Here is a 14,280-nt window from a genome sequence, read left to right on the forward strand (position 1 = left end):
CCAGTGTTCGTGAATGGTCACGTGATCTGTGTTTTTAGGTGTGTTAGTATGGAGGGAGATCGTTTCTAATACGGAGTTAAAACAGTCGCTTGGACGGAGATCGTGTGGACGTAGCCTTAGATGAGAAGATAGATTCCATTCTTGAGTCTGTGCCATAGACTGTAAATAAAGATGGATGTAACCTACAGGTTTTGAAGCTCAGAGTGAGCTGCTCCACAGTCGCCATCTTGGCAGTGTCTGACTCTTGAAAATTAGCTATAGAGAAAAAAACTCTTTTTTTTGTACCAGGCAGTAAACATGTTTATTTCTGCTGTAAAGTTGGACATTTACGTAGAATACAAGACAACAAGATGATGAGGAATAAGATGGAACTAGGTTATAGTTTGTTGTGCTCACCTGTGACAGTAAAGACTAATTAAACGATGAGCAGCAGAAAATACAGGAAGTCCATTCAACACATCGAAATAACAGCTGCTACTGACTGCAAGCCACTTCATCCAATACTGGCTCATCTCTCTGTTGACCTTGTTGAACTACGAAAACACATCTTCCATTCCCAACCGTAGACTGATGTGGTGCTTCGTTTACCTCACAAATGACCTGTGGCTGAAACCAGGCAACAGAAACCACATTAACCAGACAAATTTCATTTTGAAAGTAACTTACTGTCTGCTGCTCTGCACTGCCAAACCCACCTTCTGTTTGTGCTACGTGATTGGCTGCTGTTGGATCAAATTGCAGTAAATCCGTTGTGAAGAGTCGATCTGCTGCACTTATTTATGGTGCCATTTTTAAAATCTTTTTTTGATCTATCATGTCAACAGACAAAGGTACAGGTGACGTGACTTTGGTCCGACTGAAATGTCTCAACAGCTATTGGACGGACTGCCATGACATTTGTCTCAGTCATTCGCTCAATCAATTGTCAGACACTGACCATTAACTCAATGTCAATTTGCCTAACACTTTTGTTTACGCCCAAAAACCTGCAAGACTAAAGCCGATCTACAGCCGATACTGATCATTTTTGTCATGCATTGCAGATGTTGTATGTTATATCAGTCTCACACACTTTGTAGAAGTTCCACACGGACGACATGTTGTTTTGTATTGGTGGGCTCTCTGGTGCTTCTGACAGCCGCAGACACCAGAGTATTAACCGCAGGTGATCAGTGACTAGAAGCATTAATTCACATCTACCGATCATGTATTTTTAATGAAAATCGGCCAATAACGATCTGCGGCCGATCAATCTGGGCATCCCTATTAAAGTCATTAGCTTCATGACTCGAGTTAGAAATGATATAATGGTTGTTTGTGTGGTAATGGCTGCGATGTCAATGAAAATGATTGTGATTACAAGTCAAAATGTGAGAATGGATATTGATGAAGTTTGTGTCATAGATTATAGATTATTACCGTCCAAGTGTAGAATTCATATGATGCAGAGAATATGAATAATTTAGGGGTGTCAGTGCAAAAGAAGACTTTTGATAGGCAGATCATGTTAGAGCGCTCCGTAATGTGACTTATCCTCACGACTCAACCACCATGAAACACTCAGCTGTTGTGGTAGAAAGGGACATTTTGACACAGACATGAGTGTTGCGCCCTGTCTTCAGAGGCAGGGGTGATTATAGCAGATTATTCCACATCGAGGTGATTAGGACGGTGCAGCTTTACAGCCGCGGTGCCATCTGCAGCTGCCAAACAGTGTGACAGCCACCGGGGGATCGGACGGCAGAGATCAGGCTGGAGGAGCACGCATGGTGGTGTGGATCTAAGAGAAAATTTATGATTGATCTGTGGACGGGGGTCATCACCTCCTCCTGTGTCGCTGATGGAGGGTGGTGGCTTTACATTAATTAGCAGGAAGTAATTTGGGAGAAAGCTGTCCCATGGCAACCAGGTCTAACGTGGTAAAATGAAGGCCCCCCCTGTCTTTGTTAGGGACTCACATTTGAAAGGGGGGTAGGGAGGGGGTAGATAAGGAAAAAGGAGGCAGAAGGAGGGGGAGGGAGTGGGGAGGAGGTAGGGGAAGAGGTGGGGTGCCCATCTGCCACTGAGTGTGCTGGGTCAAAAGGCTTTTGTTGTGAAGGAGTGATGAGACAGATAGATGTTCGTTGTCACCAACCGCTGGCTTAATCAAGTGAAAGTGTCCAAGTGTGTAACGTGTTTACACACACACACACACACACACACACACACACACACACACACACACACACACACACAGTGACATAAATTATTCTTCATCCTTAATTAACAAGCGAGAGTCTGGCTAAACGGATTAAAGAAGACATTTACAAATCACTCAAACAATCACAAATCTGCCTCAAAAAATAGACATTTATCCTTTTTTAAGATTTTTATTTTGCTTTATTAATGAGACAGCAGACACAGTGCAAAGTCTTCTCGGTGCATTCTGGGAAATTTCTAGGTCTCTGCGGCCTCTAACGTGTTTTATTTTGCTCTGGTTTATTTATAGACTTTAAAAAAAGAGAAGTTTTGAAGAGTGGCAGCCTCTCATCTCCCCCTGTCACCTCCACCCGAATTCAATCACCAGCCCCTGCATGCGATCCTGTGCGCATGCGTGTTCCCTAATTAAAGCAGCTGCGTCAAGACGACACGGCAACGGAAGTTAGACGACTTGGCCTTCAAATTAAAACGATATTTTTTTTGCCAACAGAAAAAGTTAGTCCATGAATGGTTTTAAACTGCAAATCAAAGCACCAGCCTTCACTGATAATCATTAAAATTATGATGATAACAAGTAGCTTTGTATTGTACTAATAACAGAATGATACAGTTCTTTTTTTCATTTCAATTTTTAAATCTATAATGAAATCAGATATGGCTAAAATATTGATTATTATAGCTGCGATAATTTGCAACTAAAACCTTTTCTGTTTTATGTCCTGAGGACTGAAACTTTGAATGTTTTAATGGGATATTCAAACAAACATTAGGACATTTAGTGCACAACTGTGCATTGGTGAAATGTAGAAATAAAATTTTGTAAAGACTCTTTGCCAAGATCTAGAAAAAAATACTGTAATTTCTGAATAAAATCAGCTTGAAACATTATAAAATCTAGTTAGATAATTAAGAATCAAAACAAAACAATTAACAATTTATTTGTTGTCATAAATTGATTTAAAAAATCAGCAGCTATTGTGATATGTAATTTATATATTTTGATTTTGATTCATCGTTTAAGTGAAACATTTTCAAGGTTCTCACATTTGAGGACTTTGAAATTTGTAAATTCTGATGGTTTTGATGTTTCCCCCCCATCATATAATGTTTTAATATTTTGTAGGCCAAACTATTAATTGATTAATTAGGAAATTAACTGGGGATTTGGTTCTACTTTGTAGGAAAAATAGGTTGTTAATTGTTAATAAATATATTATCAAACGACTACAATTAATCAAAGATCAGTGATGGATTCTTCATTTCCACCTTTGACAATCACCAAACAAGCGTTGCAGCAGTCCCGTCAGCGAGGTGACCGGCCTGTATTTTGAAAGGGAGGACCGGAAGTGTCCGTTCACATCAACTGTGCGCTGACGCAGGCTGCTGGAGCGGCAGGCAGCGGCAGTAGATGCTGTCCCATCATCAGATCACACCCAACGGGGCTGCAGCGCACCGCTCCTCCGGCACCAACACCATGACACCCAGATTCAAAACCGCAATCTGAGCCGCACCGAGGACAAGACCGGCGGAGGACCGCGAGCTACGGGACGCGGAGACATACGCGCGCGCACACGTACACACGCAATCACGCACACAAGGTAGGGGTTGGGGGGAGAGAGACGAATATTGCAGCGACCAGCATTCAGAGAACACGGGAACGCCGACCGAGGCGAACTCCACTGCCCCGCGGAACTGCGCTTTTCGCCCCCAGAGAGACGCGTCCCACTCGGACACCCGTGAGAAAAATTACTCCCTGCTGAGTCCGTTCACGCCACAAAATGTCATCGTCGGGCAAGGACGCCAACAGCGGGCATTACGCCAACTATGTGGGACCGTACCGCTTGGAGAAGACGCTGGGCAAAGGACAGACAGGTTAGTGAAAGCCCCCCTCTGAAACCTCCCAGATGCGGATGATGCTGTCGGGACTCTCCTCAGCATCGCCGCGCCTGGCTCGCTCACATCATGACGGGTTTGCAATTTCTTGCGTCGGCGCTGCGTGTTCTGAATGTGCCGATGCGGGAGAGGGGAAGCGGAGGGAAATGCCTGATAATTGCGGATGTTTCTGGTGGATGCGGCTTTGCTGAATACAGGGGGAGATGACGATGACGATGATGATGATGGTGGTGGTGGTGGTGGTAGTGCGCCTTTAATCCTTGTTGTCAGGCAGAGAGGGCTCGGTGATAATGGGCCCTTGTGATTTTTCTTGTCTCTAATTCCGTTATAGCATCCATCTGTCACATGGGCCCGCTCTCTGCAGAAGAGATGGTGATGCTGCACTGTCCGGTCCCTACACACACACACACACACACACACACACACACACACACACACACACACCACATTGAACTCATGGCTTGACACACACACACACACTGCGGCTGCAACATCACACATTTCTGCATATTTGTTTGGTGATGCAGCCCGCTGCTGGGTCTGTGTCTGGACCCGCTCTCAGAGGGTTATAAGATGGCAGGCGGGCTGATATTTCATGGTGCTGATGATGTAAGCCTACTGTAGCCTGTTATCAGTTTATTTGTGGATGTTTTGTCACTGGCTACTTGTGTAAAAGTGTCATCCCCAGCTTCATGGTCAAGTGTTTCATGAGTCATGCTGGTAAAAAATCTGTTCAGGTTTTGTTGGGGCTGTTTCTGTTTCAAACTTGGAGGCAGTGGATTGTGGTGTTTGATTGATTTTTTAATACCTTTTATGAGAGGTTTTCAATTCTTTAGACGACACCTGACATAAATACAGTTGACAAAATACTGGAAACTCCCCTAGTGATCATTGGAAAACCAAGTCAAGCTGTGTGGGCGATGGTTATTAAACTGGTCTGCAGGTTAAAAAGAAATTCAAGTTCAATATCTGATCTGAGTTAGTTAAACCAATAAAAATCCTTCAAGAAAATAACAATAAACCACAAACTTTTCTTATCAAAGTGATATCAGCTGTCAGTTTATTAGGAACACTTAGGTAAAACTAATGCAGTCAATGCAATAAATCCTCCTAATGTTCCTAATGTGAGAGACGTGTTGATTTGTCCTCGTGGTCATCCTGGAGGCTGCAGTTTGTGGTGATCCATTAACATCAGTGACGGTCGGCTGAATGACAGATCCTCCTCTCAGCTCACTGATGAGCAGCGTTCATCTCCTGCGTGAACGTCACAGTGATTTGTTTCTGTAGTCAGCGCAGCTTCGTGCTACACCGTCTGGACGGCTCAGGCCAGGCCCCCCCACCCCCCCACACTTTCAGACACCCCCACCATCTGTGATCACATGCGGCCAAAAATGATCAAGGTGTCTTCGTCCGGTTCCAGCAGGTAGGAGCCGTTCGCCGCTCTGCTCCCTCGGTGGGTGAATAATTCATAACCAACCAATTAGCTGGCTGCTGGAGTTGGATTGTTGCTGGCTCTGTTGCTGCTGTATTAATCACACAATACTTCTACTTAGCAGATGGAGTAAAGCTGCAGAAGTGTGCATTTAACTCGCAAAAAGACACACAGACAATTTGTTTTCTTCTTTAACGAGATTAATGAAAGTATCTGAATCTGTGGAGGACTAAAGGTTCACACTCTCCTCCCGCTCTGCTCCTAGGACAACTTTCTGTCCTATGAACTAAGTAGCACCTGCGCTATGTGAAACATGAGCAAACTGGAAATGTCGGTGGTGATGTAGAGGTCTGGAACCAGGTTCATTTTAATCACTGATTAATTCAACATACAGTATATGTTACAGGTTTCTAACTTTGCCAGTAAAATGACTAGGCGTGCAAACTGTGATTGAGACAGGTGTACAAGTTGTTGTAAGTTGTTTTACATCTACACGCTTTCTTCAACTGACATTAAATGAACTGGACTAATTTAACTATTATTGTTTATTATTCATTACGAACTATTATTATTATTATTATTACAAACGAGCTACTGGAAGTGTGAACTTCCCCTAGGGGATAAATAAACTATATATCTATCTTTCTAAAAACTACCTTTAGAAACTCTGAAAATGAATTAGAAATAATGATAAATCATGAAGAAATCACTTAATTATGAAGTTTAATTAAAATGCAATTCAATTATCAGGATACGCAGCAACTATTGATGATTCAGTCTCTTAGCTGATTGGCAGAAAATCAATCAGTAGAACTGTTATCATTTATCTCGCATTACAATTTAATTGTCAGCTCGATACTTTTAGTTAATCAGTTCATGTAAAAAATGATCACCACATTAACCAGTAATGTTCATGGTAACTCTACATTAATACTCATTAACTTCCATAGTTTTTGCTTTGTTTGTCTGAGGTTTTTCCCACTCTGAATGAAGTGCAGTTATATTTGGACACACGTCTGACGCTCCTGCAGCGTCGTCTCTGACTGTGACTCCACAAGCCTGAAACAAACCTCAAGTTTAAATGTCCCACAGACTCTAATGCTCGTGTTCTCCGACGCTGCGACGAGTGTTTGTGCACTTTGTGAATGTGGTTAAGTGCATATACATGTAGAGATGTGTGTGTGTGTGTGTGTGTGTGTGTGTGTGTGGGCAGGCGGCTGTAGTGCAGGCTGAAGAAGAGTGATAGTCTGCTTGTTGGAGGCTGTTAGTATGAATCGAAGGCTGCGGTGCTGAGCTGGCAGACAGGGATGTCCGTATATCATTAAACCACCTCCACAAGTGTAGGGCAAGCCCACGCTCTTTGTTACTCTGTGTGTGTGTGTGTGTGTGTGTGTGTGTGTGGGAATGACAGGGGATTGCTGATACAGTTTATATTAGTACACAAAGGAGCACAACGTAACGGCAAATTGTTTCTAAGTAAATTTCCAACTAATAAATCACAGTCATTGATTTACTGTATATTCTCTTTGCTTGGATTATGTTTCAGTGACTGTGTTTGAATTAAAAAAATATTCAGTGACCTTCTCTGTTCACTTATTAAAGGATAGTTCTGTCACTTTTTAAAATGTGTTTATTATTATCAACCATCATTAGAAAAAAAAACAACTTACAATGTCTCTTATTAGCAGTTATTATTACTATTATTATCATTAATAATTTAGTGTCAGTACCAAAACTAAAACAATACCCTTTAAGTATTTCTGGGGAACATAAACATATTTTTTTCTTTTTCATTGAAAAGAATCCAATGTACTTAAATGTTAAATATTGATTAACACAAATCGTTTGTCTCAATAAAAAACAGTGTACAACTGGGATAGATTATAAATCAACTTTTAATACATACGTTTTTAATGGACAGGTTGTGGGCAGGACGGGAAAAGTGTATGTTTGCTGATAAAGCCAGTGACGTTATCAGAGACAAACCACTTAAAGATCCTGAATAGAAAAGTATGTGACGCCAAAGATGGCTGCCGAGTGGCGAGATAAAGGTAAATAGATAAAGCCTGGAAAATATTATCTGCAAGTACAGTTATCTTTAGTGCCAAAATGATTGTCAGTCAACAACAATTCTAATCGTTATTTAATCGTTAATCAAGCAAAAGTGGCAATAGTCTGCTTTTTGATTAAGATTTTCTGCTTTCCTCTTTACATTTTTACATTTTTAACTATTTTTAGACATTTTGACTAAACAATTAATCAAGTGATGTAAGAAATAATGAAATTAATTGTGAGTTTTGAGCTTCTGTTATAAGACTGAGAGTGTTTTCCTGTTGTATGACCATTGAATACATCAATCAGGGGCTCGGTGCAGTAAATGAAGTACGAAATGTGCCAACACAAAGAAAAAATATGAAACAATTAGTCGTGTCTTGAGAGAGAAGCGATGTGAAGTGGTTGCTGCTGTACGTCTGTTTGCTTGTGTGACCACAGAGGAGAGTTTGAAGCTCTAAGTTGTTATGAGCGTGCAGTTGGAACAATGCCCTCATGGTGTGTGTGGTGGTCGCGGCTGAATGGCGAGAGGCTGTGCTGACTCTGAACAATTAGTCAGTCTGTTTTCATGTGTGTTGGGAGGGGGGTTGAGGTAACCTTTTTTTTTTTTTGACACTGGTTTCCCAGGCTCCATACAGCGCTCATTTTCTAAGTGTTGGCCAACAGAGTGGATGGTTGTCATGGTTTCATTCCTCCTCCTGTGACAATGGCCGCTCTCTTCATCACCGCACAACTGCAGCCGCCAATCTCTTCCTGCTCTCGTCCTCTCTCTGTTCTCACTTCTGTTTCTTTGACCAGCACTTCACACATTGTTGGTGACCAAGCAGTTGAAGTGTGTAGATGTGAGAACCATGTCGCTTGTCTTTGGCTGTGGTTTAGAGCCAACCCATAATATATAATAACATCACGTGAGAGTTTAAACAATCTGTTGATGACCAAGATATTATAACCCATAACAGATTAACAGATATCTGATAACAATTGCTTGAATTTGCTAATTAAAGAATTGAAAGAAGTCATTTGCAATGGATTTTGATTGTAAGTTAACCTTACTGTAGATGCTTGCTAACACTTTAGCATACATTAGCAGTGTCCCAATTCAGAGGCCGTAATCCCTTGGAGGCTGCATTTGAAGACCAATTGCGTCACAGCGGCGCGATTAGACTGTCCCATTTCGAGGGCTCCTTAAAATGCGTCCTTCTTTTCCTGGTTGACGAAGGATCCGACGGGTGGATCCTTCGCGGTCCAACCTATCCCAAGATTCATTGCGAGCCGCTAATGAAAGCAAACAACACCAACAGAGAGCCTGAGGATTAAACTTTTCAATGTCAGTATTGTGTTTCAGCTCAGTTCAACTGCTAACAGTACGACTGTTAAAACCAAGGGCCTTAAAATCTCAAGTTTTGTGAAAAAAAAGTTAGTTGTAAAGGTTGCTAGGCGACAGGAGCCACGCTTTGCAACATAACGCTTTTCGCGGTCTATAACGGCTACGAAGGGCCAGACCTTCGTAGACCGGGTCCTCCGAAGGATGCGGGACACAGCTATTGTGTTGAGCAGTAGGAGGCCGCTAGCTAGCTTTACCGTACTGGATACTGGATCTTTTTTTGTTGGAGCCAATACAGATATTGATATTTTCCCGATAACAACCTGTGGGTCCATATTCATTTTTTACATAAACACATACATGATGAAGCATTTTCAAAGGAATATGTTCAGAGCGGGACATTTTACAGTTGAAGAATGGACTTGTCAACGTTCTCTGACATATTGTGTGTGTGTGTGTGTGTGTGTGTGTGTGTGTGTGTGTGTGTGTGTGTGAATGTGGATGATGGGGAAACAGATGAGTATAGCTGCTTTCTTTTCAGTAGCGTGAAACATTAGCCCGATAACATCAGCTACATTAAGTAAAATATAAAATCGTAACTTTGCTGCTCAGGATTTCATTTTAAATTGTCTACAACCTGTAATGGAAATGTGTGTGTGTGTCCCCGTTGTGTTATAATGAAAGTGTCATATTATTGACGTGAAACATCCTAAAGACTGTAGTCCCTCGGCCCCAGTAGAGTAGTGCAGCCGTGTGTGGGTTGTGTGTGTGTGTGTGTGTGTGTGTGTGTGTGTGTGTGTGTGTGTGTGTGTGTGTGTGTGTGTGTGTGTGTGTGTGTGTGTGTGTGTTCAGTGGGGGTAGTGTAGGCAGCAGGGAGAGCCCCAGCACAGATGGCTTCCTTTAGGTGGCTGAAATACAGCTTCATTATCAGCAGGTTGCAGGTGGTAACACTCCCATCACTCTTGCTGCGTATGTATGCATATATATCTATATACAGCCTGTGTGTGTGTGTGTGTGTGTGTGTGTGTGCCTTCACTGTGTTTTATTGGACTTCCTGGGTTTGCTTCATTATGCTGCATTAAATGCAAAACAATGCACATAATATTTATGACACCACATCTGCATACAGAAGAAAAACAAGTATGAGAAACACATTTCTAATATGATTTAATTCAGTATGACTAAATCACATAAAACATCGAAAATGAAGCTGAAATTGAGTAAAAAACAATTCTGCACATTAGTCAAAATTTGCAGCTGAAACAGAAGAGAAAATTCTTTCCTGGGTAAATGAAGAAAAACATAATTGCAGTTTTTTTTTGGAAATAAAATCCCTGGTTTCCTGCTGATTTAATGTCTCTATAGCAGTAATTGTGCAGTTGCTTTCGTTTTAACTTTTTATTTTTTGTTTTTTTCCTGTTGTGTAGCTGACAAACGTACATTAAATAACCCAATAGAATAGTTTATTTAATTCCTGTGGAACTTTCCATTATTTTGTAACATTCTTCTCCTTCCTCTCGGAGGTGTTTCCCATCATGCCCGGCTGTGCGTCTTCTCAGGCAACATTTGAAAACAGAGTAGTTGCAGTGAGCGCGCTCCAGAGCTGGGGGAGGAGGGGGAGGACGACTGCTGGTAGACAGAAGTCTGTGGGGAGGGTTTCTCTGCAGACACGGGGGGGGGGGTAATCAAAATTATGGGTAGTGTCAAACACCCTCCTCCACCTCCTCCTCCCCCTTTTCCTGTCTCCCCCTTTTGCTATACAGTACATCCCTTTTGGATTGTTCTCTCGCTCTCGCTCGGCCTACCAGCTGAGGGCTCGGTTACCACAGCAACCGGAGGAATGCTCTCTTCTGTGGCTGGTTGGAGGTATGCTTGCTCCAGATCTGCGTGGCCCCTCTGCTCAGCCCTGGAAGAGAGGGGGGACGGCACGGTCGGGAGGGTGTACGCCTGAGCCATTAAACAATGACTGAGAAACTACCCCCATCTCTCTCTCTCTCTCTCTCTCTCTCTCTCTCTCTCTCTCTCTCTCCTCTCTCTCTCTCTCTCTCTCTCTCTCTCTCGCTCTGTATCTCTCTATCACTCTTATGTTTTCCTTTACATTGCTCACTTACACCAACCCACACCCCCACGGTTGTCAGGCTAAAGCTCAAGCCTATCTCTGAATCCCTGCTGCTTCAGTGCGTCGTTACTGAGAGGCGGCACGATTTTCATCTTCTCCGAGCTTGTCTAATGCTTCTCTGTCTGCGAGATTATCCTCAGCTTCTCCTCACAGGACACATTCAGTATTACACCACCCCACCCCCTGTTTAAACAGATGCTACGATTTTCTGGAGAAAGAAGTGAAGACGTGGGAAGAGACAGAAACTGAGAAGTTGTAAACAAAGCTTTGACAGAAGCGTCAATTTGTCGTAGTTTGTGGAAGAATCTTGTAGTCGAGTCAAATTTTACTTAAATGGCCCAAAATCAAGGAGCTCAACAAACTTTACTGCGATACGACTTCCTCTGCCCTCAGACCCTGTCAGTGTCAAACCCGTGACCCGCTCTGACACACACATTTCCTCTATTTCTGCTTCCGACATTCATGTTTGTCTCCATGTTACAGTGCAGGGAGAGAGATTCATCAAGAGCACAAGAGCAGCCGTTGCCAGGATAAAAGCAGACCATAATAAACGCTGTTCTTAGAAGTGCTGAGCAAATTAATGATGCAAGAAAAGAAAGTAAAAACAATTTTCATATCACACAAAAAAATCTTTGATAGCGTGGGAACAGGAAGAACAAAGTCTGTTTGTCGTGTGTGTGGCTCGATGGAGAGATGCTGTTGGTGTGATTCAATTAGCTGGAGCCATGCTCGCCTCTGGCTCACACACACACACACACACACACACACACACACACACACACACACACACACACACACACACTCACACACACACACACTCACACACACACACACACACACGCACACAAACAGGGATGCAGTGCTCGCGTGTTCCCGGGGCGCCTTGAGCTGCTCGCAGACACACAGTGTTGAGTTAGTTTAGATTGCTGTCATCTTGCCCGTGGCTGTCAGTCATTAACGAGTCTCCCTGCGCTGCTGCTGCTGAAATATTCAGGTGGCTGAAGACACGAGCGCCAAAATGCATCTCAGTGTGTGGGGGTGTGTTACTGCTTCACATTACTTATGTCCTGACGCTGTGATTATTGTGGAAGTCTCATGGATGTCGACTCTTCTTTGTCGGTGATCCAGAGTCGTCTCATATTACATATCTGTTTGTACCGCTATTAACCTGTAAAATACATCTGCACAGTTTACGGTTAGCTCAGTGTGAGCCTGGATTACAGTCCAATCCTCGTGGTGTTACGTGTTACAGTAATGTGGTTTCTTTTCCCAGTAACAAGGAGTGTAAGCAGTGTTAGCTGCGGCTAAATTTATGGGTCAGTTTGTCTGCTGTCATTTTTATGGCCAGCCTCTGGACAGATCGCTTGGGACATGTCAGCTTGGTTCAGGGGCTGGAGGTGTGGAGAGATGGGTAACCTCTAACAAAACACCAGAACGCAACTCCCAGTAGCTATAAAGTTGTCTTATTTACATGTTGTAGCTTTTAGCTGACAGCAGTAAACCAACGTTCAGGAATAATCCACAGGACTTCTGCGGTGCTGCACTCAGTCGCTGGGGCTAAGCTAGCTGTTGAGCATTCAAGTTCTAGCGTTGGAGCTGTTTTAAAGCACAAATGACGAACTGATTACTTCCACTGTCAGCAATAAGGAGAGTAATGACATTACTTTTTAACTTGTGCAACATCCTTGGTTTGGGTCAAGTCAAGGAACCTTGTTGCACATCATTCCCCATCTCTTTCTGACTGTTTTACGTTCTAATAAAGGCTCCAAAATATAAACACTACCGGACACTAACAGTCCAGTATAGATAAGTTAAAGTTATTGGTTTTCATGAGATAATGTGTGTTTGAGGAAGAATTATGATGTTTCTTTTTGTTGATTTGATCTATATGAGCGTAAAGACTCTTTCCTGTCCCAGTTATTTACCTTTATCTGTGAGTTTGATGTTACGAGGGACCTCAGCTGGCCTGATAATTCATTCATGTATTTGTTGAACAAATTGGAAATGTGGGCCACAGCTCTTCTGCTCTGCGGTCTGATTATAAACTGAATTTTGATGTTTGAACGCAGTTCTTACACTGACAGCCACTGAAGCGAGCTTGGATGTTGGGGAAAAATATGTTGGATTGCTGAAGTTCCAATATCAGTTCAGATACTGAAGTTACACATTAACTCAATATTTTTGTATCCAGCTGCAGCTGAAATGACCTCATCCAACCATCCACTGTCATAAACATGCAGCAAACTAAAGAATAAATGTAAAACAAACACGGCAGAAGTTAAAAAGATCAAAAATACAGAAGAAATTCTGAAAAGGCTGCAAGTTATGTCCTGCTCCTTTGTAATGAAAGTAAGAAAAGACTTTATTTGCACAGCCTGGCTGAAACGTCTGTATTACCACTTTACATGTGAAGTTTTTCACACTGAGTTCTTCCAAGTGCATGAAGCTGTTTTGATAAAGAGAGGTTACGTAAACTACCAAGGCCGCTGTAAACAGCAAGTCAGACAGTTCCAGGGTTTTAGTCCTTCAGCAGATGTTTTGTTGGTCTGTATGTTTGTAGTGTACCAGTCTTCACCTCCTTCTCTCCATTTGTTTCATCTGTCCATCTCTCAGTTTAGATGGAAGAGTGAGCTCTCTTGTCTCCTCCCTCCCTCTCCTCTGTTACCTCTGGTGCACAGCCTCGTGTCCTGAGTTTACCCCCAGTCAGTTATGTGTGTTATGTTACTGTAGGTAGATGATGTGGTAGGTAGAGCTTTAATCAACTCCTGCAGTGTGTATGCACAGCTTGATAATTTGTTAAATTGTCACATGAGTGCAGGTGATTGTTTTGTTGTTAGCGGTGAACACGGAGCAGACATATGCGCCAATGAGTTCGATATGTTTGTGTGCACGTGTGGGGCCTCGCTGCCACCTGCCGTGACGGCTCTGATTGGATTCAGCGCAGTCTATTGAGAGTGTGTGATGTAATTTCGATGACGTCCTTGTGGACCAGCCGGGGGGGTGGAGGGGGTGGGAATGAGGTTTGGGGACCCCGCTGGGCAGCAGCGTTGCCATGGGGCTCTATCAGTCCAATCATCAGCACTTATCATCCTGATTGCAACACCTGTTCAGGTGGAGATGCTGAGGGTGCTCAGGCTGCAGCAGGAGAAGTTGTGTAGCTGATCTGCTGTCGGTTAAACAACACTGCAAACATACAGTTAGAGAAGAGGATGTTTTAGCAGGAGGAGTCTCTTCTCTGCTTTTCCATCAAGACAGCACTGA

The 14,280-nt window shown here is 42.9% G+C and overlaps 1 protein-coding gene across 1 annotated transcript in view; it reads left to right on the top strand.

Moving 5' to 3' along the window:
- The first annotated feature begins 3,857 nt into the window (after positions 1-3,857).
- The window catches only part of LOC111225357 (serine/threonine-protein kinase BRSK2), a 132,108-nt gene continuing 121,685 nt past the window's right edge, over positions 3,858-14,280 (top strand). The window contains exon 1 of the mRNA XM_022750175.1: positions 3,858-4,071. Within this exon, the coding sequence (XP_022605896.1) occupies positions 3,978-4,071 (94 nt within the window). The 5' untranslated portion in view covers positions 3,858-3,977. The remainder of the gene's footprint in view (positions 4,072-14,280) is intronic.

This window comes from Seriola dumerili, unplaced genomic scaffold, assembly GCF_002260705.1.
Source record: "Seriola dumerili isolate Sdu_G_001 unplaced genomic scaffold, Sdu_1.0 BDQW01000012.1, whole genome shotgun sequence".
Lineage (NCBI taxonomy): Eukaryota > Metazoa > Chordata > Actinopteri > Carangiformes > Carangidae > Seriola > Seriola dumerili.